We start from the raw sequence: 27,707 nt of genomic DNA, 5'->3' as shown, positions 1-27,707 counted from the left end.
AATGTGGGAGATTGAATAAGCCGATTACCGAGGATGAAGTAAAGGTGGCCATTCGTCAGCCAAACGGCTCAAGGCCCCAGGCCCGAATGGGTATAATGCAGTGTTTTATAAATGCCTAATAGACACATTTGGGGCAATCCTCCCGAAGGTATTTAACACCCTGGTCTAAGTGGTACTTCCCTCGAGCATGGGAACGTCACTCACATAACTCTCATTCCCAAATCTGGTAAAGATCCTCTCCTCCCTGCCTCTTACCGTCCAATCTCCTTATTGAATTTTGATTAAAAATTATTGGGAAAAATACTGGCGGAACGCTTAGCTGATATCTTGCCCACCCTTATCAAATCGGGCCAGGTAGGTTTTGTGAGGAAAGGCTACGCCCTTACTAATATTAGGCTGGTGTTAACGGCTATGGAGTTCTGCAACTGAATGGAAACCCTTTATTTAGTTGTCAGCTTTGATGCCAAAAAAGCATTCAACAGAGTTGAATAGGGTTATTTATTTCACCTTTTTACAATCTATGGAAATAGGGGTTTTTTTTTACAAAGCAATCCAACTGCTCTATTGTTGCAGTGGGTTAGAGATTCCACTCGATATCTTGGTGTCTGTATATCTACTGACCTTCAAAGCAGGAGGATAGGCTATCTAAGAAATCCGTGTAGGCAACAAAGTAGGTTTAGATGCCAAAAGATGTCAGATTAGAATTATTTTTATTGGAGACGTATTCTTAAAAAGAGCCCGACTCAGGCCGAGTTTCGCCCCCACACTGGGGCTGCCTCAGGGGCTAAAATACATAAATAACAAATATAACTCAACAAACAGGACATACAAAAAATTGAAATCATAATACATATATAATGGTAACGTATAAAATAAACAGGCGCTATTACAAACAAAATAATGACAAAAATCAAGAGAATTTTAAAGGCAGCGGAGGAGAGAATAAAATAAATTTAAGTACATGACTTTACCTGTATAAGATAAATCTTATGTATATGAGTTGAAGCTCATATCAATGGTTCCTTGATATTCTGTAAAGGTGTGCAAAAAATCAAACAACATCAAATGGGTGTATGTTGTACTCCAAAAAATAGAAAACGCAGCAGAAAACTAACAAATGTAATCAGCATTGCATATATATAAATATGCACACCTTTACAAAACCCCTCTTTTTGGGTTTGGCGCAATCATTTACACCATATGATGCAGATGGACAATTTGGCTTCCCGTGATACACCCCAACACCGACGAGGCTTTTTGTTGACCTGGGACCCTATCTTCAAGCACTGCCACACTGTTCCAGAAGTTTGGTTCTCATCGACTGACCTATAAGACTCTGTGAATGATCCTTTGGATTCGCAGCCTTAGCACACCCCATACATGCGAACTTTGTGGGGGGCGAAATAAATGTATGTTTTGCTATTCTCTGTGACCTGGGGATGCATAAGGAGCCCTGCACCCCAGGTCCGGTTCCTTTTTTCTGTGTAATTCAATAAAACATTTTGTACTAAAACACAAAATACAAATTATAATACTAAAATCTTACTAATAAAAAGAATATTTCAAAACAGCTGATGAATAGAGCATCCAGCAATCAAAAATTGAAAAAGTTTAAAAAATTTTAGAGGACTCGTGAACTGCAGTGGTGGAATCGGTTTTCCTATTGAGGAATAGGCCTGTATTGCAGGCACTACTAGAGTCGCCCGTTTGCGGGGCCTCTGGAATTTTTCCACCGACTCCTGTGGAGGTGAGTACACCGGTGCTAGAGAACTCTGACCGGAACATTGGCCATGACTCAGGGACAAACCTTAGAACTCAGGTCGGTAAAACAGTTATTATAAAACTGCCTATAATTATCTTGGACACACTTTGGAATCTTATTGTAAGATTGGAGTCATCTATTTCTTCTCTGACTGAAGCGGTGGTGGAAACAAATAATGTTTTGAAATTAAATACCAAAACCTTAAAGAACCAGGAAGAAAAAATTGTTAATTTGGACACTTGTGTTAACTTAATAGAAAAGATTCAACAACATCAAATGCAGAATGAGGGGGAAGACACACACACACACACACACACACACACACACTTTCTCTGTACCTCTCTCACATTCACACTTCCTCTATGTCTCTCTCACACACAGACATACTTCTTTCATCTCTCACACGCTAACACACAAACCACACGCTTCCTCTCTCTCTCTCACTCTCGCATGCAGACAAAAACTGAACTGGAAACCACAAGCCAGATTCTGTATGCAGTGCAACAATGGAAAAGCAGAAAATCACTATTCCTCAAAACAATAGAGTGGGAGATTTTTAAAATCCTTATTAGTTTTAATTATTGGGTGGTGTTTGATGTGTCTACTGTTTTGAAATATTTTATTGATGTTTAGGACATTTTAAAATTATATGTTGGGGTGGGGGGGGGGGGGGGGGGAGGTGTCAAAGAAGTATCCGCCCCAGGTGCCAAATACTCTAGATAGACCTCCTGTGTACCAGACTTAGTATTCAACAGAGCAGGAAGAGGAATGAGACTCTTCTCCTCCAGCTCTGCTTTGGGAACCGTTTCGGGGTGGAGGGTTGGGGATTTTTGGCCACAGTATTTCAAAGGTACGGGATGGGAGGGGCTATCAGTACCAATTAGCTGCTACAATGTTTTAAGATATTGGGTGGTGGGAAGTGGGAGGTATCAACTGCTCCAATTTTTTTAATTATTGAGGATAAGTGAGTGCTATTTTTTAAAATACTCAGTAAACTGCTGAGTGGAAAAGTTACCTTTAGCAGAGTATATTCAGTGGAATACTTATCTGGTTAAGTTCCACTGAACATTTGGCTAAAGTTATCCAGATAACTTTATCTGGATAACTTCTCCACATATTGACTTATTGAATATTAATTTCATAGTGCAGGGGTGGCCAACTCCATACCTTGAGTACCACCAACAGACTTGGTTTTCAGGATATCCACAATGAATATGCATGAGATAGATTTGCATGCACTGCTTCCATTGTATGCAAATCTATCTCATGCATATTCATTGTGACTACCCTGAAAACCAGGCTTGTTTGTGGCACTGGAAGACCAGAGTTGCATGCCCATGTCTTACAGGGTCATTCATCAAAATGCGTTATGGCGGTAACACATGCATTAATGCCAGCGATAATAATGCTAGCGCATAGCGTGAATGCAAAATTTGGGAAAATGCAGGATTATGCAGGAGTTTGGGTGGGATTTATGAAAATGAGAGGCAATATTGCATGGTTTTAACGCCAGAAATAACTACACCTCTTTTCCAGGTGTTAAGCTTTGTGATATGACCGAAATGGCCGTAATGCAATTCATGATAAATGTTTTGAATTGCATTTCAGCCGAGAGAGAGAAAGCCTCTGGGGAGGCCCTCACAGTGTTCAACTATTTATATGCTTATAGGAGGGCCATCTAATAGCTCGAGGTGAGGTGTTGGTGGTTTAGGGTTTAGAGGCCAGTTTTTCATGCAATGTGAGATTTGACATCATGAGGAAAGTCTCCCAAAGATGACATTTTGTACTATGTTATCTCGCCCTAGCTTGATGGCACCCTGTTAATAGAGTCCATCGCAGATGGAGTACACAGATGTACCCACAGCATGTTTCAAAGCAATTGGTGCATTCGGTAGGCAAAATGTACTAATGGATCTTGACCCAATGTGGACAGGTTGACAATTGCACCCTATATATGTTGCATTCCTGTCAGGGGCTAAGGGGCTGTTCATTAGGTTTGGTAGGAATAAATTGTGATATTTTCTAGAGCAGAGCTGGGCAGTGTGGGGAGGGCTCGAAGCACTGAGTAAAGTTGTTAGGGGGAGCTTGATTGAAAATCACACAAAACCGAAAACCCAAGTCCTCAAAGGGAATGTCAATCAAATGTTAATTTAATCCTCTAATGTCCAAAATTCCTGAATCATGTACATATAGTGCTATTTATGGATACAGAAAGAATATCTAGCAGTGTTCTGTGAAGACCAATCCCTGGGCTTGATTTTTTGCACGTCTGAATTTTGTCAAACAGAAGCCTTTAGCACTAATGTTTTTGTTCACCAGATAGCTTGTGACAGCAGGCACACCCCAGGCCCCTGCCCCCCAGTCTCTGTCCTTGGATTCCATAAATAATTCTGACAAATTTGACACTTATGTTTTGTTTTTCTTTACAGAAACGAAGCACCAGCAATACGGTAAGCATTTCCCATTTGTAGTGCCCTTGTTTAGATGTAAATTGTTCCTCACATATCATTGAGTCCCAGGGATGGATATCATTCCTTAACCACTAAGGATGAAGTTGGCCAGCTTTGCAGGTAAAGCCAAGACCCAAATGCCTCAAGGAAATTCTGGCACACAAAATCCCTCCCCCTTCCCAAAAAACCCCCAAAATTTAGCTCAGCCCCAAATAATCTTGTATTTCAAATTTTTCAATCAGAACTGCTAGACCTAGGTGCCTCTATATATTAATAATAATAATTATTCTTCTTCTAGTAATCATATTAGTAATAAATGATAGAGTACCTGGGCAGCTCATGTATCAACACCTTCTTTCTTGTAACATTTTTCTCCATCTCTCCAGTCTGTATACCATGAATAGCTGTTGTGCACCATAGGCAATGTTGTCTACTCTAGAGAACCTGCAGACCCCAGCTCAGTTGTATCAACTTTTTAAAATAAGGTTTGTAAGTTTGTTCGAGTAGCCTGCAGTAATTTCACCAATTTGACAAATTAGTTCAGTTAGTTAATTTGACAAAGTTCCGGGTTTGACAAAGTTCAGTAAACTTTGTTTTGGATTAGTCTGATGCAAATTCCCCCAAATTGGTGACTCAGTAGTAGATTCAATGATCCTTGGAGCTCTGTTCCAGGCATATTTCATGCAAATTCTTATGAATCAGTGGAGGCTACTTTGAATCCCTTTCCAATTTTCCCATATTTGATGGGGAACATTTGACAAATTCCATCAATTTCTAATCAAGCTGAAATTAATTAAAATTCAAATTTTTCATGCAATTCTCCTCACTAAAACATACTATCATGATAATTTAGAAACGAGCATAGGACTTTGTCGGTTTTAACGCAAGTAAGTAAGCGGATTTTAAAACATGCTCGTAAGAGAGACATTCCCAGTTTTTCCAATTAGTCCACCAGTTTGCCCAGTCAATATCGAGGTCTTCTTCATCCTGCATGTCTCCCAGTTGATCCAGACCCCTCACCTTGTCCCATAAGCCCTAAAATGCAAGATCTATAGACTTGTTCCTCATCAGGAGCAGCAGTAAAGTTATACGGCTAACAAGCTGATGCACGATGTGGCCTCTGGTTTTAAAATACAGAGTAATGCATGCAAATATTGGCCCCCGCCCTGGAACACCCATGTCCTCTTATTTGTGGCACGCACACGGATACATATGTGTGTATATTGCGGCTTTTTAAAATCTGTGTTGCTTGCATGTAGCCCACATACGCACGTATGCATGCATTTTCGTGTGAGCAACGCTTTGAAAATCGACCTCTATATTCTAATTTTTGATTAAAACTGAAACACCACGATACACCTGATTGAAAAATCCAATATCCCAACTGAAAAAAATCCAACAATAGGCCTACCTGATGTTGTTCTGATGATGTCATCTGTCTGCTGAAAGCAGCAGCCAGATGACATTATTGGAGCTAGCCAATGGAAGCACAAGCCCCGTAAAAGAGTGGGCAGTGAAAGCAGCAGCCTTGCAGGGAGCCCACGCCCTGCCAGCCCAAGTAAAGGATCAGGAAAGGGAGGAGGGAATAAACAGAGAAGGGGACTGCCTGCTACCAGTCTTCCAGCTACACACATACAGCCTGCCATTCCCTCCAGCCACACACTCATAGCCCCAACCACAAACAGTGCAATGGGGAGGGGAAGGGAGAGTCACATATATACACCATGCCACATCCTCCAGCCACACACACATACACCCTCCCACCCTCTCCAGCCATACACACACTCACCACCCTGCCACTCTTTCCAGCCATTCACACACACACACACACACACACACATACCCTCCCACCCTCTCCAACCACACACACACTCACCACCCTGCCATTCTTTCCAGCCATTCACACACACACACACACACACACCCTCCCACCCTCTCCAACCACACACACACATGCATACACCCCCTGTCCCCCTCCAGTCACATACATACACAAACATCCTGCCATCTCTTCCAGCTACAGACACACACACACTCTGTCACCCCCTCCAACCATATAAACACACAAATTATGGGCAGGGTTGGGGAGAGAAGAGTCTCATATACATATCCTCCTACCACCTTCAATCATACACACACACACATAACTTATCACCCTCTCCACACACACACACACCATTACATACACCCACCCTGCTACCTCTTCAGTCACACACACCCCCGATCATCCCTCCAGCCACACACACACCCTACCACCCCCTCCAGTGCTACCTACACATATACACACGCTGCCAACCCCTCCAGCCATGCACACACACCCACCCTGCCACTCCCTCCAACCACATATACAGCCTGCCACCCTCTCCAGCCACACACACCCACCCTGCCAACCCCTGCAGTAACACACACACACACACACATATACACATGCATCCTACCATCCCCTCCAATGACATATATACAAACACATTGCCACTCCCTACTAATCCTCACCCTTACCTTCATTCCCCTTCAGCCACATGCACATACACTACTACCCTCACACTAGTCACACACACCACACCGCACCATGCAGCATGTAAAACTGATTTACACTTTATTAAACAGAATCCACCTAAAAAAACACCAAAAATTTCAATTTGCAACGTGAAACAGATAAACACCTATTTTTGGCCTCCCAACAAAATTCCCTAATTGCATGAAAAATAACCCCCTAAATTTACATTGTATAAACCTCTAGAATCAGAAGCCTTGTATATGAGCTACATTTTGTCACTCAGGGCCTGATTTACTAAGGTTTCCTCATCCCCAGACACAGAAAAAAAGCTTTAATAAATCACGCACTTAAAGAGCAATTTTCAGATATATGTAGCTGCCAACTAAAGAGTTAGTTGGCTGGATCCATCAGGATGATGTCCACTGCAGAGTGGCTAAACTTAGGCATTCTTGGCAGTATTGTTAGGCTGAGGGAGGGAAGAATATATACATATGTACTGGATAAAGATAGAAAATTTGTAAATACACCTGCATTCTTCATTGCATAAATCATCCACTGATGATTTATGCAATTTTTAGTGAATTTATTTTGCAGCTGTTATGGTTTTGAGGTGTTGGAGTGGATTCTTGGGTACTGCGGTGATGGCCACTCCCACGGGGAGGAGCCCCGTGAGGAACTGCAGTTCTAGGCTAGACTCTATACACGCAAACACAAAGAAGTAGGATTTTATTATACAGCTTGATGGCACTGCCCGGGGAGCGGGCAGCAGTGAAGATAACCCAGTGAAGCAGTCAGGGATCCTCAGCAGAGGAGACAGTCTCTCACTTGAACAGATGGTAAGCAGCGCGGCATAGCGGGAACAGATCCCGGATGTAGAGTGGAGCGCTGAAGCTGAAGACAGACTGAAGGTTAGTACTCACTGAAGCTGAAGCTGTAAATGAAGGTCCAGTCAGGCAGAAGTTGATCCATGGCAGGCACCAGATTAGGGATAGCAGGCCCTCAAGGAGCGAGTACCCAGTTTCCCAGGATAGGTACCTGAAATAGAGCAAAAGGGCCCCCGAGGAGCGGGTACCCAGGTTAGAGAAAATACTCTGAAGGGCAGAGAGAGCTTCCTGTGGCAGCTGGAGGCGGCAGAGCAGCTTAGACTGGAGGCAGTCCAAACCTTGCTAACTCAGTTTGTTAGCAAATGAAGGGCAGGCTAAATACTAGGATGTGATGACGTCACTCGGAGGGGACGTAGGTGGCATGCGCGAGCGCACCCTAGGAGGCCCTCAGGAAATTATGGCGAACACCGTCGCTGTTGCCGATCCAGGGACGCCAGAAAGAGCGACATGATGACGCGGCAGCAGCCATCTTCCCAAGGCTTGTGGAGCGAGAAGGAAGAAAGGTGAGGCACAGAGGTCGCTGCTCGACGTCTTCACTCCGCCCTCTTTACCTCTGTGGTGACTCCCTCCAAGGTTGAAGGACGGCTGGCTGCCGCAGCGTCTTCCTGCCAAATTCCTCCGATGTCCCCGGACCGGCTCGACGCTGCAATTCCGCCATGTTGCCTGAAGCCTAGTGTGTGCACGCTCTGATTGAAGTGCCAGCAAGGACGCGAACCTCAGGGGCGTCCCCCTGAGATGACGTAATCCGCTTCCGATATTTAAAGGTCTCTGATATCGCTAACAAACTGAGGGGCAGATTTTAAATACTTGCGCGAGCACGTACTTTTGTTCGCGCAGCAGGCGCGAACAAAAGTACGCTGGATTTTATAAGATACGCGCGTAGCCGCGCGTATCTTATAAAATCCGGGGTCGGCGTGTGCAAGGCTGCGCAATATCGGCAGCCTGCACGCGCCAAGTCGCGCAGCCTGCCTCCGTTCCCTCCGAGGCTGCTCCGATTTCGGAGCGGCCTCGGAGGGAACTTTCCTTCGCCCTTCCCCTACCTAACCCACCCCCCCAGCCCTATCTAAAACCCCCCCCCATAACTTTGCGTGCGTCGACCGGCAGCCCCGCTCCATCCTCCGGTCCCGGGGGCTGGTCCGGAGGCCTCGACCACGCCCCCGGGCCAGCGCCACGCCCCCGGGCCCGCCCCCAAAACATCGCGTCGTTTCGGGAATGCCCCCGGACACGCCCCCTTCCTCCCCTTTTCGAAAGCCCCGGGACTTACGCGCATCCTGGGGCTTTACGCGCACCGGCAGCCTATGCAAAATAGGCGCGCGATGGCCCTGCGCGCGTAAATCCGGAAGGATTTACGCACACGGGCCTTTTAAAATCCACCCGAGTTAGCAAGGATTCGTCCAAGCTACTCTGCCTCCTCGGACTTACCAGAGATACCCGCTCCTCGGGGGCCTCGCTCTCTCTTTGCCTTTCAGGTTACTGTCAGGAACTGGTACTCGCTCCTTGAGGGCCCTCGTTCCTGACTCTTTGCTGATTCTCTTCTGCCTGGAAATTATCGCTGCCTACATCATTGTGAGTTGCCATTGCTCTCTCAGAGCTTTCCCTGGAACCAGGTACTCGCTCCTCGAGGGCCTACCCTTTCTAGCTGCTGAGCTTCTCCGAGACCATTATTGTGAATGTTGTCATCTAGTTCTGTTCATGAACTCTGCATACCCTGCCTACTCACTGTCTACAGTTTCTCAACAGCTCAGCCATCCTGAGATCGCTGTTCCAGTATCTGAGGGACTTCAGCCCTGCCGGGCACTTCAGTGCACCACTGCCACCTCTGGTGGTTTCAAAAACCTGTTTAATAAAAGAACTAGTGTGTGTCTGTCTCCATACTCTAAGCCTAGCCAGTGGTCCCTCTCGGGATCTTCCCCCGGGGGCGTGGTCATCTGCCACCGGCCCAAGGATCCACCCACAACTAACACCAGAATTATTACAGAAATAACTCCCCTATCTGATTGCTCCTCCCATCAGCATAGCGGATTATTACACCGTCTGAGACCGGACGCAACAGCAGCTAGATGAATCAATGAAAATTGCTCCGTAATGATTTGCTCAAAAATGTTGTTATAAGCTCTGATAGGGAAGGGACTGTACACTACTATATGAGTCATCTTGAAGCATTGTGTTTGCTGATGATGCTGTTGACTAAGTATAGCTATTACAGCAATATACATGAATTTACTTTGGACATCTCAATTCTCTTTAATTTGATTTTCTCTGTCATCACAAAATATGGACTATCAACTTGTTTAGTTTGGGGAGACATTGCTTGATTGTCAGGATAGGTGCGTGCAGGGCTTTTAAAATTCTCTTGTATGCATTTTAAACTGTGAAAATGAAACTAGCTGATAGAGGAGTCATCTGCAATATGAAACACTACTTCCTGCTGGCCGAGGAGGTTGGAGGACTGGGGATAGGTCCAGAGATTGGGAAGGGTAAATGCATGGATGGGAATAGGAGTGTTTGTCGAGGGTGGGGGAAATGCATTAGGTGGGGATGGGGGAATTGCATGAGAGCTTCAGGGGGTGTGGTGGGGATGAGTGCATTGGGCGTGATTGGGGGTTGAGTGAGTGCCTCAGGGAAGGAAGCAGGGTGAGTGAAATAGGGAATACAGTGTAGGGGAAGTCCATGTGAATATGGATGGCCATCAAGGATGGGGAGTGGCTTCAAAAGTGATTGGGGAGTGAATCCATTGGAGGTCAGGGATAAAGCTTGTCAATAGAGGGTCAAAGAGTACATGGAGAAATTGAAGGTATATAAGTGAATGGTGAGTATATTTGGAGGGATCAGCAAATGAGCAAGTGCCTCAGGTGGATGAGGGTGTATTAGTGTATTAGGGGTCAGAAGGCTGAATATTGGTATCCATCCTAGCACCTATATTTTGAGGTGCCTCCTAGATCTGTACCAAATTTGTTCAGTCCTGCTCAGATGTATGGTGAATCATCAGGGCTAATTATAACTTCACCCACCATATGCATATTGTAGAATGTAAGTAAGATGATTAGCTAAGCTTCCATCAGGCAGAAGCCAGAATGTATTTCTCTGCTTGCTTATTCTTCAGGTTGTTAATGGAATAGAAATCTACAGTCTGAAAATTGACAGCAAAGTCACTTCCCGATTTGCCCACACTGTTATAAACAGTCGAGCTGTCAATCGAGCTGATGTCTCCCAGGAAGCCTTCTTTGATGTGGATCTTCCAAAGACAGCATTCATCACCAATTTCACAATGTGAGTAGTTAACAGCTGAATTAAAGAAGTTATAAAATTAGAGAATACTCTCGGATATACAAATTATGTACTCTTGTCTTATACTCTGTAAGATTATAGCACACTTTCATATTACCAAAATTAGAAGTTCAATACAGAACTAAAGGAGCCTACTTTCCAGTATGTGCACACCTGTGCTTGCTTCTGCTCATGCCCACATCTATCCATAAAGAGGTACCTTTGTCCAACTCCTCTTGGCACCCTTGATATCTCCTGAAAATTTGATATGGATCAGATGCAAAACCTAAAGGTTATCTGGAGACATAATTGCTTGTGCATATTCATGGAATTTGTGGAGACTTCCCCCAAAATACATCTGTCATGATCCTCATAGATCCCCTGAAAATTTGGTTTGAATCGGATGCAAAACTAAATAATGATTAGGTGGCGTAATTACATGCAGGTCTTCATGGAATACATGAACCAAAAAACATCCATGTCAGGATCCTCATGTTCCCTCTATGTCCTAAAAATTTTGTATGAAGTGGATAGAAAACCAAAAGCTATTAGTTGTCATAATTGCAAGAAAATAATTAGATTGTGTAATTACAAGCATATATTGTGGAATATGTGGACTCCACCACAAAAATATCTATTGTCATGATCCTCATGCACCCTATGACATGTGGTAACAATTTAGTGTGGATCAGATGTAGAATGGATGCAAAATTGAAAAGTATTAAGGAGTAACAGTTGTACATGTGTATTTTTGGAATAAATATATCTAGAAAAAACACCTGTATCCAACTCCTCTTGGCCCCGACATACTCTGCAAATTTGGTATCAATAGGACATCGAATAGGAAAGTTATTAAAGGAGGTTAGACACACACACAAGGTGATTGCATACACTTCCATCCCTTTGGAAAGTTGACATATCCCCATAAAAATAGTGTAAAAATATATAAAAAAATATTCATTTCCTCAGCATTTGCTGTATGGGTAAAGGTCCCTAATCCCAGTTAGTGAATTTCTAGTTGACATCTCATATATTTCACTGTTGTAACACTTTGGGAAGAATCCTGGGTCTTTATGGTGATTTTGGCCCAGTATAAACTAGCTGTCAGATTATCATTCCAATTTATCCTTTAAATCAGACATACAGGGCATAAATGTAGAAATAAAGATGATACCTTTTTATTTGACTAACTGAATACATTTGTGACTAGCTTTCAAGACAAATGCTTCCTTCATCAGGTCAGTGCAGAATGAGCCAATGATGATGTTACCTGAATATACAAGTACATTGCACTTTGGATTATAATGATGCACTAGTGGTGTTTATTTTTAAAGCTGTAAAATAAAATGATGGAGAGGAGGGTTCATGTGGGTGTGGTACAGTGAGAAAGCTGAAAGAAAGGAATGATAACATTTACAGCTATAGGAAAGCTATGCCTCCTTTTGGGTTTGTTTCAAAGTGTTCCATCATTTTAATTTCTAATGCCTTACATTCTTGGGTGGTTTTGAAGCTTCCTTTTAATACCTAGAGCATAAGGGTCACTGATACAGTGGCCTGATCTGAAAAAATGTTTCCCGCACAAGTGCCACCTTGATCTTCTGTGATGTCTTGTCATGTGTCTGTAAAGGTTTATTCATGTCTTTAATTTCTGATTCAGTTCACTTATTTAGCATCCCTCTTCAGGTTTCTGCATCAGATAATGGAGGTAATTTTCAAAAGGTTTTACACTTGTAAATGGACTTTTGCTAACTGATATGATATATGCTATTTTTATGCGCGTAGCGCCTTTGGATATTACCTCCAAAATGTACTACATTAATAGAAGAGCGTGAGTGTCTTCTCTTTATTTTCCATGTCAGTAATTGTAGGATGCTACATCAGTGAAACATTATCCAGTACAGAGCTAAAAATTGATATGCTTTGCTTAGTACAATTTCTTTGTTCTGTGTCTTTAGGACAATTGATGGTGTTACCTATCCTGGCACTATAAAGGAAAAAGAAGTTGCCAAACAGCAGTATCAAAAGGCAGTTTCTCGTGGTCAGACTGCAGGGCTAGTCAAGTAAGACTACTTAATTGTTATGATGTTGTGGTAAACTTGAGTTAGCACCCTGAAGGTTTCTGATGACACACATACTCCTCAATGTGCTTTTTGCAATAGCAAACCCTTTGAAGAATGTACTATCCCAGTGTGCAATACACTGAATAACTGGTATCATGCAAAACATAATATTCACTTTAAACTCATTTTAAGTTTTATGATAATTCTCAAGAGATCTTCATATGTGGAAAACCCACTGACAACATTTAGTCAGTGAAAAGACACTGTTTTAATCATAGTCCTATCTTTTATATTTATTATTTTTTTTATATACCAATATTTGATCTCAATTGAGATATCATACCAGTTTACATTCAGGTACTGTAGGTATTTCCCTATCCCCAGAGGGCTTACAATCTAAGGCCTGGATTTATCAAAATGTGGTAAGTACTGCATGTGATAGCAAAAGGGGTGTGTTTTATGCTAATGTAGCATTTATCACAATGTGCACTTATTACCTGTGTGAAGAGCTAAGTTAGTGCAAATTGTGATACCATTTCAGATTCTGTGATAAGTGCCAGACCTGTTGCATTCAACCACTGGGGGACTGGTTTTTAATGATCCCAGACACATGGGGAGAGAGAGAGAGAGAGAGAGAGAGAGAGAGAGAGAGAGAGAGAGAGAGAGAGAGAGAGAGAGAGAGCACACCTGGCCATAATAGCATGTCCCATAGGCAGGTATTTGTATCCCTATGATAGGCCCACCTAGTAACTCGAGGTGGGGATTAGGTAAGAGTGTAGGGGGTTAGGGGCCACTTTGACATTCTATGTGACACCTACGAACAGAACAGTGGTCTCTTGTGAAGATTTGCTGGCCTTCGGAGAGAGGAAACTCACTCCAAGATGAGATTTGGGCAAGGTTCTCTCAACCTAGCTTGATGTCCATCTCTGTGCCCTACCCTCTCACATATGTTATAACATGTATTATAGTATTGTTTTTAACTATGTATGTCTCATTGTAAACCGCCTTGATGGCCAGATCCTGCCCATAATGTGGTATATAAAAACTTTTTAAATAAAATAAATAAATATGCACAATCTCTTGCTCTGTCCTGGTAGTCCCTGATTGGGCTGGAGGAAATGCTGATTGGCTGATTCTTCTGGCCAGAACAAATCAGAGGCAGGGGATTAAGAGTAGCCGCAGCAGAAAGCTGAGAGTTTTCTTCCACCGCATGCTTCAATCTTCATCTCAGTACCCGCCTGTTCTCAATCTATACTAAAGAAAGAGGCAGGAAGGCTGGGTGATGAGGTGAATTTTAGGACATGGAGATCTTGGCTTTGGGAAGGCTTAGCCTCCCCCAAGCCTCTTATCCTAGGGGTCCATGTTTGGGACATTGATTGAGGGGAAAATGTTGTGAACATATACCCATCCCAGAAATATTCTTTAATGGTAATGATACTGAACAACTAAAGCAAATCTCTATGACAATGGAATATGTAATAGATCAAAACTGACAACTAAAGAGTAATAGATTACCAGGACCAGATTGCATTCACCTCACAGTTCTCAAAACTCTCAAACATGAAACTGCAAACCTTTTATTAGTAATCTATAAGCTATCATTGTCTTTTTGTTTTTAAAGACATTCAGAGTCTTCGACCAATGATTAAAAATAACCCGTAGCAGCTGAAAATACAGGCATAAAATGCTTGCAGACCGCGGGTGTTATGATGGTCCTAAATATATTTACATGAAAATTTAACACACTGAAAGTTTAAGACTATTATACAACGTGTTCAATTGCAGATTTCAATTACCCCAATATTGACTGGGTAAATGTATCATCGGGACATGCTAGAGAGATAAAGTTCATGGATGGAATAAATGACAGCTTTATGGAGCAATTGGTTCAGGAACCGACAAGAGAGGGAGCAATTTTAGATCTTGAATACTGTGTACAATTCTGGTTGCCGCATGTCAAAAAAGATATAGTTGCAATGGAGAAGGTATAGAGAAGGGCATCCAAAATAATAAAGGGGATGGAACAGCTCCCCTATGAGGAAAGACTAAAGAGGTTAGGACTTTTCAGCTTGAAGAAGAGACGGCTGAGGGGGGATATGATAGAGGTGTTTAAAATTATGAGAGATCTAGAACTGGTTAATGTGAATCAGTTATTTACTCTTTCAGATAATAGAAAGGCTAGGGGGCACTCCCTTACCATGTGGCATACTTAAATCTAAACGTGATTTCTACGCTGCAAAAAATACATAAATTTCAATTTAATCCGAAGATGCTTTTTTCATATGTTTCAGAACTGACTAATACTCAGAGACAGTTTAATCGGCCTGGTAATGACAATAATAAAGCAAATGAGTTTGCCAACCATTTTAGTGAGAATTCAAAAGCTAATTAGCAAATTAGCTAATCCAAACCCTCAGTTAATTTCACTACCTACTAATTTGTATTCAAAATGGTCTGTCTTTGACACAGTTTTAGCATCTGAAAGGAGGAATAGCCTAGTGGTTAGAGCAGTGAGCTATGACCCAGGAGACCAGCATTTGAGTCCTGCTGTCACTCCTTGTGACCTTGGGCAAGTCACTTTACCCTCCATTGCCTCAGGTACAAACTTAGACCGTAAGCCCTCTGGGGATAGGGAAATACCTACAGTACCTGAATGTAAACTGATGCGATATCTCAGATCGAATGTCGGTATATAAAAATAATAAATAAATAAAAAAGATCCGATACTTATAAAATTGCTCTAATCAGTTCCAGATATGTTATCTGGCCCTTTGGCCAATATCATTAATTCATCATTGGAAGAAGGGATATTTCCTGATCATCTAAAATGTGCGGTGGTTAAACCAATATTAAAAAACCCACAACTAGATATGCATATGCTATCCAATTTCCGACCCATTTCCACCCTTCATTTTCTATCTAAATTAATCGAGAAAGTGGTGAATCAACAGTTAATGGACCACTTAGAAATCAACCATCTTTGTTATCTCGCCCGATTTGGCTTTCTAAATACTGCAATACTGAAATACTACTGACTTCCCTCACTGATATAGTATTGAGGGGCTTAGATAATGGATGATCTTGTTGGATATTTCCTCCGCGTTTGACACGTTCAATCATGAAACAATGATAAAAAGATTAGAAGAAATTGGGATTGCTGATACCACTTTGGATTGGTTTAGATCCTATCTTTCAAATAGAACTTATAAAGTGAGATTAGGTTGTACGGAACCTGAAACAGTCCCCCTTCGCTCTGGAGTTCCTCAAGGTTCATCACTGTCTCCTACTCTTTTTAATATTTATATGGCTCCACTTTGTAAATTTCTTTCAGGCCTAGGTCTTGTACACTTCATATTCACTGATGAAGTACAAATTTTACTTCCAATAGAAGGTTCTTTTGACTCCACATTAAAACTTTGGAATATTTATTTTAAATCTATTCAGCAATTACTGAATCATATGTTTTTATCATTAAACCAATCCAAAACTGAAATTTTATTGATTTCTAATAAATTAAATGAGAGGGTCATTGCAGAAACCAAAGCATTAAATAATTCACATAGTATTATTTATGATGTTAGAGATTTGGGTTTCATTTTAGATACGGAATTTAATTTTAAGAAGTTCATAAGCAAAACAGTGAAGGATGGATTTTATAAATTACAAATTAAAAAAAAAAATTAAAGCCTTTATTACATATGAATGATTTTAGGACCATCCTTCAGGCTTTGTTATTTTTGAAGCTAGACTAGCAATGCCCTATTATTGGGCCTTCCGGTCTCTACAATCCGTCCTTTGCAGCTTATGCAAAATGCAGCCACCCACCTGTTAACTGGAGGCAAGAAACACGACCATATTACTCCAATTCTGAAAGAACTCCACTGTCTCCCAATTTTTTATAGAATTCAGTTCAAATGCTTATCCATAATCCATAAATAATTGTACGGTGAAAAAATAGAATGGTTAAATGCGGTTTTGCACATCCAGGCACCCCAACGTAATTTACGGTCTGCTGGCAAAGCTTTACTATTCATACTATCTCCCAAACTGGCACACTTAAATACAGTTTATTTATTTTATTTATTTATGAGTTTTTTATATACCGAGGTATAGCAAAAAATGCCTTCACTCCGGTTTACATTTACAACAACCTGTTACATCGAAGGTATTTAAAACAATTACAACAACCTGTTATAACTAAAGCATTTAAACAGTAATTGGAGCTGCTACTGAACCATAACATAGTGCAATAAATAAAAACCAAAAACAAATGAAATAAATCATATTACGAGGTATATATCTGTGCTTAAATTATGTCTGGGGAAGAGATGTTAGAGGGAGAAGATTGAAGAGGTTTCTGTGAGTTAGTGAAATTGTCATTGGAATGATATTGTATATCCGAAGAGTGGATGCGGTAGGTGTGGTCTGTTGTGTTATCCTATGCCGTCTTTGAGTGTTTGGCTGAATAGCCATGTTTTGAGTTCTTTTTCGAAGGTTTTAAGGTTTTCTTGTGAACTCAGGTGTTGCGGTAAGGTGTTCCATAGGTTCAGGCCCGCAATGGAAATGGCTCTATTTCTTGTGGAGGACAGTTTGGCTAACGGTAAAGGTGGCACTTCTAGATGTAAGTTACTTGTTGACCTGGTCGTACGTAGTGACCTGTGTACATGTATGACATTGTCCAGAGCTGTGTTGTCGGCTCTATAAATTGTATTGTGTAGAAGTGTTAGAACTTTGAATTCTATTCTTTTGTCTATCGGAAGCCAGTGTAGATTATTGAGTACGGGGGTTATGTGGTCGGATCTCTTTTAACCAGTTAGGACTCTGGCTGCGGCATTCTGTAATAACTGTAGTGGTTTTAATGATGTTTTAGGTAGACCTATTAAGAGCGAGTTGCAGTAATCTAGGCTGGTGAAGATGAGGGCTTGTAGGACGGTTCTGAATTCTTGGTGGTGAAGCAATGGTTTTAGGTGTTTGAGTATTTGGAGTTTATGGAAGCCTTCTTTTGTTTTAATTGCAATGTGTTTTTTGTAGTTTAGATCGCTGTCAATCCAAAAGCCAAGGTCTTTTACGTTATCTTTGAGTTGTATGCGGAGGTTGTCAATTTGGAGGGGTGGTGTGGTTATTGATCCTGAGTTTTGAATTGTTTTGAATTGTATCGAGGTGTGTGGCTGCAGTCGACAATGCGTCTTCTAAGGTGAAAGTGATTGGAATGAGGAGTTGAATGTCGCCCGCATACATGTAGAAAGTTATTCCTAGGCTTGATAGGAGTTGGCAAAGGGGTAGTAGGTAAATATTGAAGAGTATGGCCGATAGAGCTGATCTTTGTGGTACTCCTGTTTCAAGGGGGATGGCTTCGACAGACAGTTTGCGACAGTTTGCAACAGAGTTCGACAGACAGTTTGCGACAGAGCATTATCACTGGTAGGTCCAAAAATTTGGAATGCTCTACCAGCTGACTTAAGGCTTGAATCCCAGTCAAACACTTAAAAAAAACCAACTAAAGACATGGCCTTTTCAGCAGGCCTTCGCAAATTGAACTCAATCCCTTTTCCCTTACCTTCCTTTCCTGCTAAGCTATTGACTATGCCAATTTAAATTTTAGATATTGTAGTAATGGACTGTTAGAATTTTAGTTATTTTATGGATTGTATTATTTATAATTGTTTTTAGGTTTTTTAGGACTCTGTTTTATGTTAATAATGTTTTATATGTGGGTTTCGAGTATTTTAAAATATAAACCAATATGAAATTTTATGAATACCGGTATAAAAAAGTGTGTAAATAAATAATCGGAGAAAGTTCTTTTTCACTCAATGCACAATTAAAAACTCTGGAATTTGTTGCCAGAGGATGTGGTTAGTGCAGTTAGTATAGCTGTGTTTAAAAAAGGATTGGATAAGTTCTTGGAGGAGAAGTCTATTACCTGCTATTAATTACCGGTAAGTTTACTTAGAAAATAGCCACTGCTATAACTAGCAACAGTAACATGGAATAGATTTAGTTTTTGGGTACTTGCCAGGTTCTTATGGCCTGGATTGGCCACTGTTGGAAACAGGATGCTGGGCTTGATGGACCCTTGGTCTGACCCAGTATGGCATGTTCTTATGTTCTTAAGCATTGTAGGCAAAGCTAAATATACAAAAAGAATGAGACATTTTATTAACCCTTTTATATTCTGCATACATGTAAACCAACTCCTAAATAGTATTTTCTGCATATTCCTATTAATTATGACAGTTTTTCCAATTGGAATGATAGATTTCTGTTTGTCTTTTAATTTTCTATTCCTCCCTTGATTCCTGAAGAATAAGGCTACATATGAGCTTTAGACTATACTCAAATGAGGGAGCATGCTGATTGAAGTGTAAGCAAGCATTTTTGACTTGTAGCTCTTAATTCAAGTTGATATCGTAGAAGGAGCATGCTAATTTCCTTCCTATGCCCAAATGCACTTGTTTGTAACATCAGGAGACAAACTCATATTTGAAAAGGAATAATGAGGCTCATACATTTTAAAATGAACCTGATTATATATTACACAAACTTGAGTTAGTCTAAAGCTCAAGTATCAAGGTTTACATATTTTTTTCTGAGACATGCAGTGCATCTGCATTCTGTTTTTTTTAGATTGTGAATACTTTTATTTGCCAAAATTCACAAGCAACTTTTGATTGTAAATTTGTATTTGTCTTGATATTTTTGCTGGTTTGATTATTTTTTCAATACCATTTTATGGAACTATAGACTGTTCATATTTCGAATTCATTTGCTTAATATTTTCAGGGCATCTGGAAGGAAAACTGAGAAATTCACCATTTCAGTGAATATTGCAGCAGGAAGCAAAGTCACCTTTGAGCTGACCTATGAGGAGCTTTTGCAACGGCAAAGAACATTATATGAAATGTTCATTAAAGTAAAACCAAAACAACTGGTCGATCTTTTTCAGGTAATGTGGCAGGATTTCAGCAATAGAGCTATATTTTAACAATCCAGAGAGCTGATTAAGAGGCCTATGCAATAAATTGTAACATGCATTTTAAGGTGGTTTTGCATGCGCTTCAAATAGTATGTCATGCAGTAAAACCTAATGTGCACATTAAAATGCTTCCACATCATTTTTATGTAAGATGAGGTCCTGGACTGGAAGAGTAGCTAAGCAAGCTAAGCCACGATTCAAATCCCACTGATGCTCCTTGATCAAATCACATCATTTTCAGGTATAAACTTAGGGGATCATTTACTAAACCACATTAGAATTTTAAGATGCAGAAAAATCTTACTGTGCATTTCAAATACTGCACATTATGGGCCGGATTTTAATACCTACGCGTGGGTGTACATTTGTGCGCGCAAACTTGTGCGCACAAATGTATGCCCGATTTTATAACATGCGCGCGCAGCCGCGCACATGTTATAAAATTCGGGGTCAGCGCGTGCAAGGGGGCGCACAATAGTATACCTTCTGCGCGCCGAGCTTTTCCCATTCCCTCCAAGGCCTCCAAGGCCGCTCCAAAATCGGAGCGGCCTCAGAGAGAACTTTCCTTCTGCCCCCCCCATCTTCCCCACCCCCAGCCCTACCTAAATCCTCCCCTAACCTTTATTTTATAAGTTGCACCTGCCTCTGGGCAGACGTAGGTTGCGCGCGCAGGCCGATGGCCGACCTGTGATCATAGGCACAGTGGCAAATGGCCGCTGTGCCTGGAGGCTCCGTCCTCGCCCCCGCCCCCTCCCCCAGACTGCCCCGTCCCTTTTTTCAAGCCCCGGGACTTACATGCGTCCCGGGGCTTTACGCATGCCGCCGGGCCTTTTGAAAATAGGCCCGGCACACGTAGGGCTTTGAAAATCTGCCCCTATCTCTCCCCAGAAAAATCTGGCATTTTGTGGGAATAAATCTAATGCAAATAAAATAACACAACTTGCATGAAAATTTGCAAGCTATGTTACTTTGAGGAAAGATAGCTACAACTCAAGAGCCATAGCTAACTTTTTCTGGGAGTATTGGGATGCTAATGCACATCCTGATGTTCCAAGGGCTCACCTTAAAAGGCTTGAATGGTCAAAATATTTTCCTTCCCTCATCACCCGTTGAGTAGTAAAAAGGCCCCAGTAGTAAAAAGGTTTAAAAAAGTCAATGAGCTGTCCTGTCCTCTCTGTTGCCTCACCCTTCCTCACCACGCTCACACCATTTTAGCAAAAAATTACTCCCCTTACGGAACTTTTAATCTGACCCCCTTTCTTGCATAATCTTAACATTCCTGGTAACACTGATAAACAAATTTCTGGGAACATTTTGTTTCCTCTGAAACAAGTAGATTTTAACAAGCTGAACACAAATATGCATTTATGTCTGTCTGAATCACATATCCTTTGTCAGAAAAGTGCAATATATATTAAGCATTGTTACGTGCCTGTAGTGGCATAAGCTATAATGGCAATGTTGGCACCAGAAAACAAAACAAACAATTTGTTGCCGTAGATTTTCGTTTGTAATCACTGTTCGACGCTTCGCGGATGAGAGTCCAACAATAATCACCCAGCATGGAGGGGTTCTACTTACCTTGATACCGTTTCTCCATTTTGACAATGTCTTGATGAAACCTTTCACCATGTTCGTCACTCACAGCGCCAAGGTTGTCTAGGAAGAAGTCCAAGTGGGAATGAAGAAAATGTATCTTCAATGACATGTTGCACTTCATCAATTTGTATGCCTGAAACTGATTTTCAACTTGTTCGACATAGTCTGCTGCCTTATAGTTGCCTAGAAAGTTACAAATGATGTTCTGTACCTTGCAGAAGACCATCAAAGTGGCTGTCCTTCATCACAGCTCGGATTTGTGAGCCAACGAAAACACCTTCTTTTATCTTGGCATCACTTATGGGTGGAAACATTTGCCACAAATAATCAAAGCCTTTACTTTGCTTGTTCATTGCCTTAACGAAGTTTTTCATCAGCCCAAATTTGATGTACAAAGGTGGAAGAAATATCTTACTTGGATCCACCAATGGGTCGTGCACAACATTCTTCTGCCCTGGACCCAACTTCTTGCGGAGAGGCCAGACTTTTCTGATGTAATGCAAATCTCTTGATCGACTGTCCCACTCACAAAGGAAGCAACAATACTTGGTGTAACCAAGCTGCAGGCCCAGTAGAATTGCAACTACCTTGAGATCACCACACAAATTCCACTTGTACCTCGAGTACTCAATGTGGTTCAGCAGTAGCTGCATGTTCTCATACATTTCTTTCATATAAACGGCATGTCCGACAGGTATTGATGGGTAGATATTGCTGTTGTGCAGCAAAACAGCCTTCAAACTTAAGACTGATGAATCAATAAACAGTCATCATTCTGTTGGGTTGTGGTCACATCCGAGAGCACAAAACAATCCATTGATGTCCCAGCAAAAAGTCAGACTGTCTACTTGGTTGAAATATTTTGTCAAATCTTCATAACGGCTGCGAAATATTGAAATTTTCATATCAGATGACCAAAAGATTCCATCCTTGCAGCCTTGACCCAAGCAGCTTTGCCTGACTCTTCGATAAAGCCAAATCTCTAACCAGATCTTTCAGCTCTGACTGAGATATTAAATGAGGATCTCTGAATGTTGATGGCACAAAGTCAGGATCAGCCGCAGCTTCCATCTGTGATGGCTCACCATCATCGCCTACCTCCTCATCCTCGTCATCAAATGTCTATACCTCTGGCGGTTTTGGAACAGGAAGACTGCCGTCATGCGGCACTAGTCTCATTGCTGATGCAAGGTTAGGGTACTCAATAAACTTCCTGTTCTTTGAGTATCCTGACACATTCGTCATGCAGAAGTAACAGTCAGTTATATGATCTTTCTGTTCCCTCCATATCATTGGGTTGGCAAACAGCATGGATGGTCGCACACCTTTCAGCCAAGCTTGCAGACTACTGGCGCAAGATGCGCAACATATATGAGGAGCCCATGCTCTGTCCTGGTCACCAATTTTGCACCCGAAGTATAACTCGTATGCCTTCTTAATGAGTGCAGTCATACTCCTTAATTCTCTCCTCGTCCAGACCTCAGCCTTGTTTGCCACCGCTTCCAGATTGCCGCCAGCCTTGAACCCAGCTTGCTCAATGACGCCTCTTCAGTCCTTGTCCTGGACGTGGCTTATTCAGACTTCGGCCTGCTCTTGCTCGGGTGCCCCCTGTCAGACTGTGTTCCTATTGGCGCCCGGGTCTCTGGGACTCCGTCTCATCCAGTACAGACTGATACTTATCCCTGTTGCTGCCTCTGGGCTGACCCATCCATCGATGACCACCGACGGAGGCCACCTAAGTCCAGCCGGCACGGCACCCAAAGGCTCAACCCGCGGGGAACGAGGGCTGGTATTGGTGAAGCGCCAGCCAGCCTCTGTCCATCAGCCCTCTCTTCCTGCCAACGGTGGGGAACCGTAGGATCCCTCCTACGGGTAGCGTCAACCCCACCTTGGACCAAGGGTCCACCTCCGGTGCATCACTGAGAAAGCTAAACAAACTGCTGGTCAGGAGAGGTTCAAGATGAACTCACTGCATACAATTCTCCCTTTCATTCAAATGAGGGGTTGGCAGTGCACTGGATCTGATAGATAATTATGCACATGTTCCCATTAATCCTGCCCATCATAGGTCCCTTAGGTTTGTGGTGAAGGATGTGCATGACAAGTTCAACGTGCTCCCCTTAGTCTTCTCAGTGGCCCCTGGTTGTTCACAAAACTCCTTGCAGTCATGGAGGCACAGATTCATGTTGCGCCCGTCGGTCGCAGACGGCTGCGACTTCTGATGCTCACCTCTCTTTTCCCTGCACCGGCGATTCTCAGAGTCATTGCGGCCTCAGCCTGCAAACACCACCTTCCCCGGCATCACTAACTCACCGAAACCTCTTCAATCTTCACGCTACAACCAACTTACTTCTCTAATGTACTAGCCAAGACTATGTATATCCTGTCTCTTTTTTTTTTTTTTTAATTCTTTATTTTCATAATTTTTACAGACAATATAGTCAAACCACATTGACATAATGGAAATTTAGAACTAAGTGAGGAAATAACAACATAATATACATCTTAATAATTAGAGTACACATTTGTTCAATATGAGACCACAAATGGGGACTGTATTATAGGTATTTAGAAATTAGGAAATGACCAGCTTAATAATTAATATCCGCTAATTTCTTATTCCAATGAGACACTTGTGATAAATTTATGAAGAAATATTTGTAGGGGTTGTTCTATTCTGTAAAAAACCTTCCAATTGATCAGGATTAAAGAAAGTATATTTTATGGAAGCTAATTTTATCGAGCATTTGCAAGGATATTGTAACATAAAGGTAGCACCAAGGGCTAATACCCGTTGTTTTTTCATTAAAAAAGCTTTCCGTCTCAATTGAGTTGGCTTAGCAAGATCAGGAAAAATAGTTATCTGTTGACCAAGAAACTTTTTCTCTACAATACGAAAAAACAATTTCATAGTCCATATTTTATCAGGTTCTAGCGCAAACACTACTAATAATGTAGCACGACTCTCAACAGTAATTTGAGAGTCTTGTAGAAAATCTGTTAAATTTTCTAATACATTTGATGTTTGAGGCAAATTATTTTGATTCTCAATATTTCTTACTGGTATATAGAACGCTTTTGTTATTGGGGGAATTGTTTCTTGAGGCACTTTAAGTATTTCTACATAAAATTTCCTTAACATGTCTATAGGAGACATTGTTGATGATTTAGGGAAATTTAATATTCTCAAATTTAACCTTCTAGAATAATTCTCTAGACTTTCCAATCTACGAGAATTGAATTATTGACCTTTTATCAGAGCCACATCTGTTTTACCCAAAGTATCACATTGCTTCTCAATCTCAATTAAACGCTCAACATTTTTCTTAATAGCAGTATCATGGGTCTGTACCTGAAAATGAATCATGTCAACAGATTTATTTACTTTCTCAATTTTAACCCCTAATGAGGATTCTAGTCCTTTTATCGCAGTCCACAGTGTTTCCAGGGTAATTATCGATGGTTTCTCAGGCAAACCAACGTTTGCCTGGACATCTAGTTTCGCAGTGTCCTCCTCTCTTGGAGGGGCTGATGCCGCTCCCATTAGGTGCAATAGACCCTCCTGCGACTCTGCCAAACGCAAAAAGTCCTGATTTGGTAGCAAGCGGAATTCAGGAGTCAGGGAGATGGAATTCCCAGAGGATACAGGCTTAGATGAATCTAGGCCAATTCCCAACATACCTGACGGAGTGCTGGTACTAATTGGTTGCATGAAACCCTCAATAGTTGGTTGGGAACTTAGGGGGGGTACTGCAGAGTTGGGAGGAAAAACTCTTACAGTTCCTTTCCTCTTTTTCCCCATACGTTCTTGAGGGTTACTCTATGAAATAAAGGGGAGACGAGAGAGTTGCACTTACTTGGGCACTTAGATGTTATGTTCCAAGAAGGGTTGATGTTTTAAAACCAGGAATCCGCGTTTTAAGGAGAGACAGTCCAGAAGATAAAACTAAGCCGCGCGCCCCTTTGGCGCGCGCGGCTTTGGCATGCGCCGGCGGCGGCCACGCGCCGCGGTGGGGGAGTTTTTAAACCCCTCGATGGTCTCCGGATGATGACGTCACTCGTCGGGACGTCCTCCAATCAGCCCCGTCGGGGACCAGAAAACAACTCGGGTCTCCCGGTAAGGCCTCAACGGTTCCTCAAACCCCTCTCTCTCCTTTCAGTCCCGCTTGTACACCGCGGTGGGGGAGTTTTTAAACCCCTCGATGGTCTCCGGATGATGACGTCACTCGTCGGGACGTCCTCCAATCAGCCCCGTCGGGGACCAGAAAACAACTCGGGTCTCCCGGTAAGGCCTCAGCGGTTCCTCAAACCCCTCTCTCTCCTTTCAGTCCCGCTTGTACACCGCGGTGGGGGAGTTTTTTAAACCCCTCGATGGTCTCCGGATGATGACGTCACTCGTCGGGACGTCCTCCAATCAGCCCTGTCGGGGACCAGAAAACAACTCGGGTCTCCCGGTAAGGCCTCAGCGGTTCCTCAAACCCCTCTCTCTCCTTTCAGTCCCACTTGTACACCGCGGTGGGGGAGTTTTTAAACCCCTCGATGGTCTCCGGATGATGACGTCACTCGTCGGGACGTCCTCCAATCAGCCCCGTCGGGGACCAGAAAACAACTCGGGTCTCCCGGTAAGGCCTCAGCGGTTCCTCAAACCCCTCTCTCTCCTTTCAGTCCCGCTTGTACACCGCGGTGGGGGAGTTTTTAAACCCCTCGATGGTCTCCGGATGATGACGTCACTCGTCGGGACGTCCTCCAATCAGCCCCGTCGGGGACCAGAAAACAACTCGGGTCTCCCGGTAAGGCCTCAGCGGTTCCTCAAACCCCTCTCTCTCCTTTCAGTCCCCTATCCTGTCTCTTTTAGACGGGAAAGCCCTGGCCTGGGCTTCACCTCTCTGGAAATGCAATGACCCAATCCTCAGTGACTTGGCAGGTTTTCTTGCTCTCTTCAAGTTAGTATTTGACGATCCAGCTTGCAAGACTGTCGCTGGATCTGCTTTTTTACACCTCCAACAAGGAGCTAAGCCACTTCCGGACTATGTTATTGAATTTAAGACCCTGTCTTCAGAACTTCATTGGGACCTGGGGTGCTTAAGTGCAATTTTCCTTCACTCCCGCATCAAGGATGAATTGGCAGCACGTGAATTGCCTAGCACCTTGGACTCACTTATTGACCTTGCAGGCAAAATTGATCGCCATCTGCGTGAACGTTCATCACAGTTAAAGAGTCCTAAGAAACATCCATCAGGGAGTATGCGCTCACGACCAACGCCTGCAACCCAGCCTCAGCCTGCTCCTATTACTGAAGAAGATGAACCCATGCAATTAGGCCGCAGCCACTTAAGTCCTAAAGAGAGATGCTACCGTAAGAGATCAGGTCTCTGTATGTACTGTGGACAACCTGGCTATGCAGTTCAATCCTGTCCCATCTGTCTGGGAAACATGCAGACCCAGGATCCACGGGAGAACTCTTCCAAGGTCTTACTGCACCATCTCCTCCACTGACTCTTCCAGTCTCAATCATTTTTGGGACTCTTGAATTCCAGACTCTTGCACTTGTTGATTCTGGAGCAGGTGGCAATTTTATACTTAGAAGGCTGTTGGAGCACCTTCTGATTCCTATCGTTCCGACACCAACACGCTGCTTCTCTCCTCTATACACGGTGAGCCACTACCAGGAGAAGTTTCCTATTCCACGCAACCAATATGCCTGTGCACTGGCTCTCTTCATACCGAGACCATCTCATTTTTGGTCCTTGACAAAGCCATTCACTCAGTAGTACTTGGCCTACCATGGATGCAAGACCATACACCCCAGTTTGACTGGGGCACCCTGAAAATATCACAGTGGGGAGCGGCTTGTCATGACAGATGCTTGAAGAAAGTAACACCTATGCCCTGCGTGTCAACCTCTACTTCTCTCTCTGGTTTGCTGCCACAATACTCATCATTTCAAGACGTGTTCTCAAAAAAAGCAGCAGATGTATTACCACCACACCGGTCCTTCAACTGTGCTATTAATTGAAAGCCTGACTCAGAGCCCCCTAGAGGAAGAGTAAACTCACTTTCTCTCTCAGATACTGAGGCCATGTCGGCCTATATTCAAGAAAATTTGCAAAAAGGATTTATCCGGCCTTCCAAGTCATCTTCTGGAGCCGGATTCTTTTTCATTGGCAAGAAGGATGGATCCCTTTGTCCATGTATAGACTACAGAGGACTTA

At 42.6% G+C, this 27,707-nt stretch overlaps 1 protein-coding gene across 1 annotated transcript in view; it reads left to right on the top strand.

The window, feature by feature from the left end:
• LOC115090398 (inter-alpha-trypsin inhibitor heavy chain H3-like) overlaps positions 1-27,707 on the top strand; it is a 204,031-nt gene that overhangs the window by 41,953 nt on the left and 134,371 nt on the right. The window contains exons 2-5 of the mRNA XM_029599438.1: positions 4,192-4,212; positions 10,697-10,863; positions 12,816-12,920; positions 19,704-19,866. Coding sequence (XP_029455298.1) covers positions 4,192-4,212; positions 10,697-10,863; positions 12,816-12,920; positions 19,704-19,866 — 456 coding nt within the window. The remainder of the gene's footprint in view (positions 1-4,191; positions 4,213-10,696; positions 10,864-12,815; positions 12,921-19,703; positions 19,867-27,707) is intronic.

Source organism: Rhinatrema bivittatum, chromosome 4 (assembly GCF_901001135.1).
Source record: "Rhinatrema bivittatum chromosome 4, aRhiBiv1.1, whole genome shotgun sequence".
Lineage (NCBI taxonomy): Eukaryota > Metazoa > Chordata > Amphibia > Gymnophiona > Rhinatrematidae > Rhinatrema > Rhinatrema bivittatum.
Note: the sequence above shows the minus strand (reverse complement) of the source record. Positions and strands in the feature narration are given on the sequence as shown.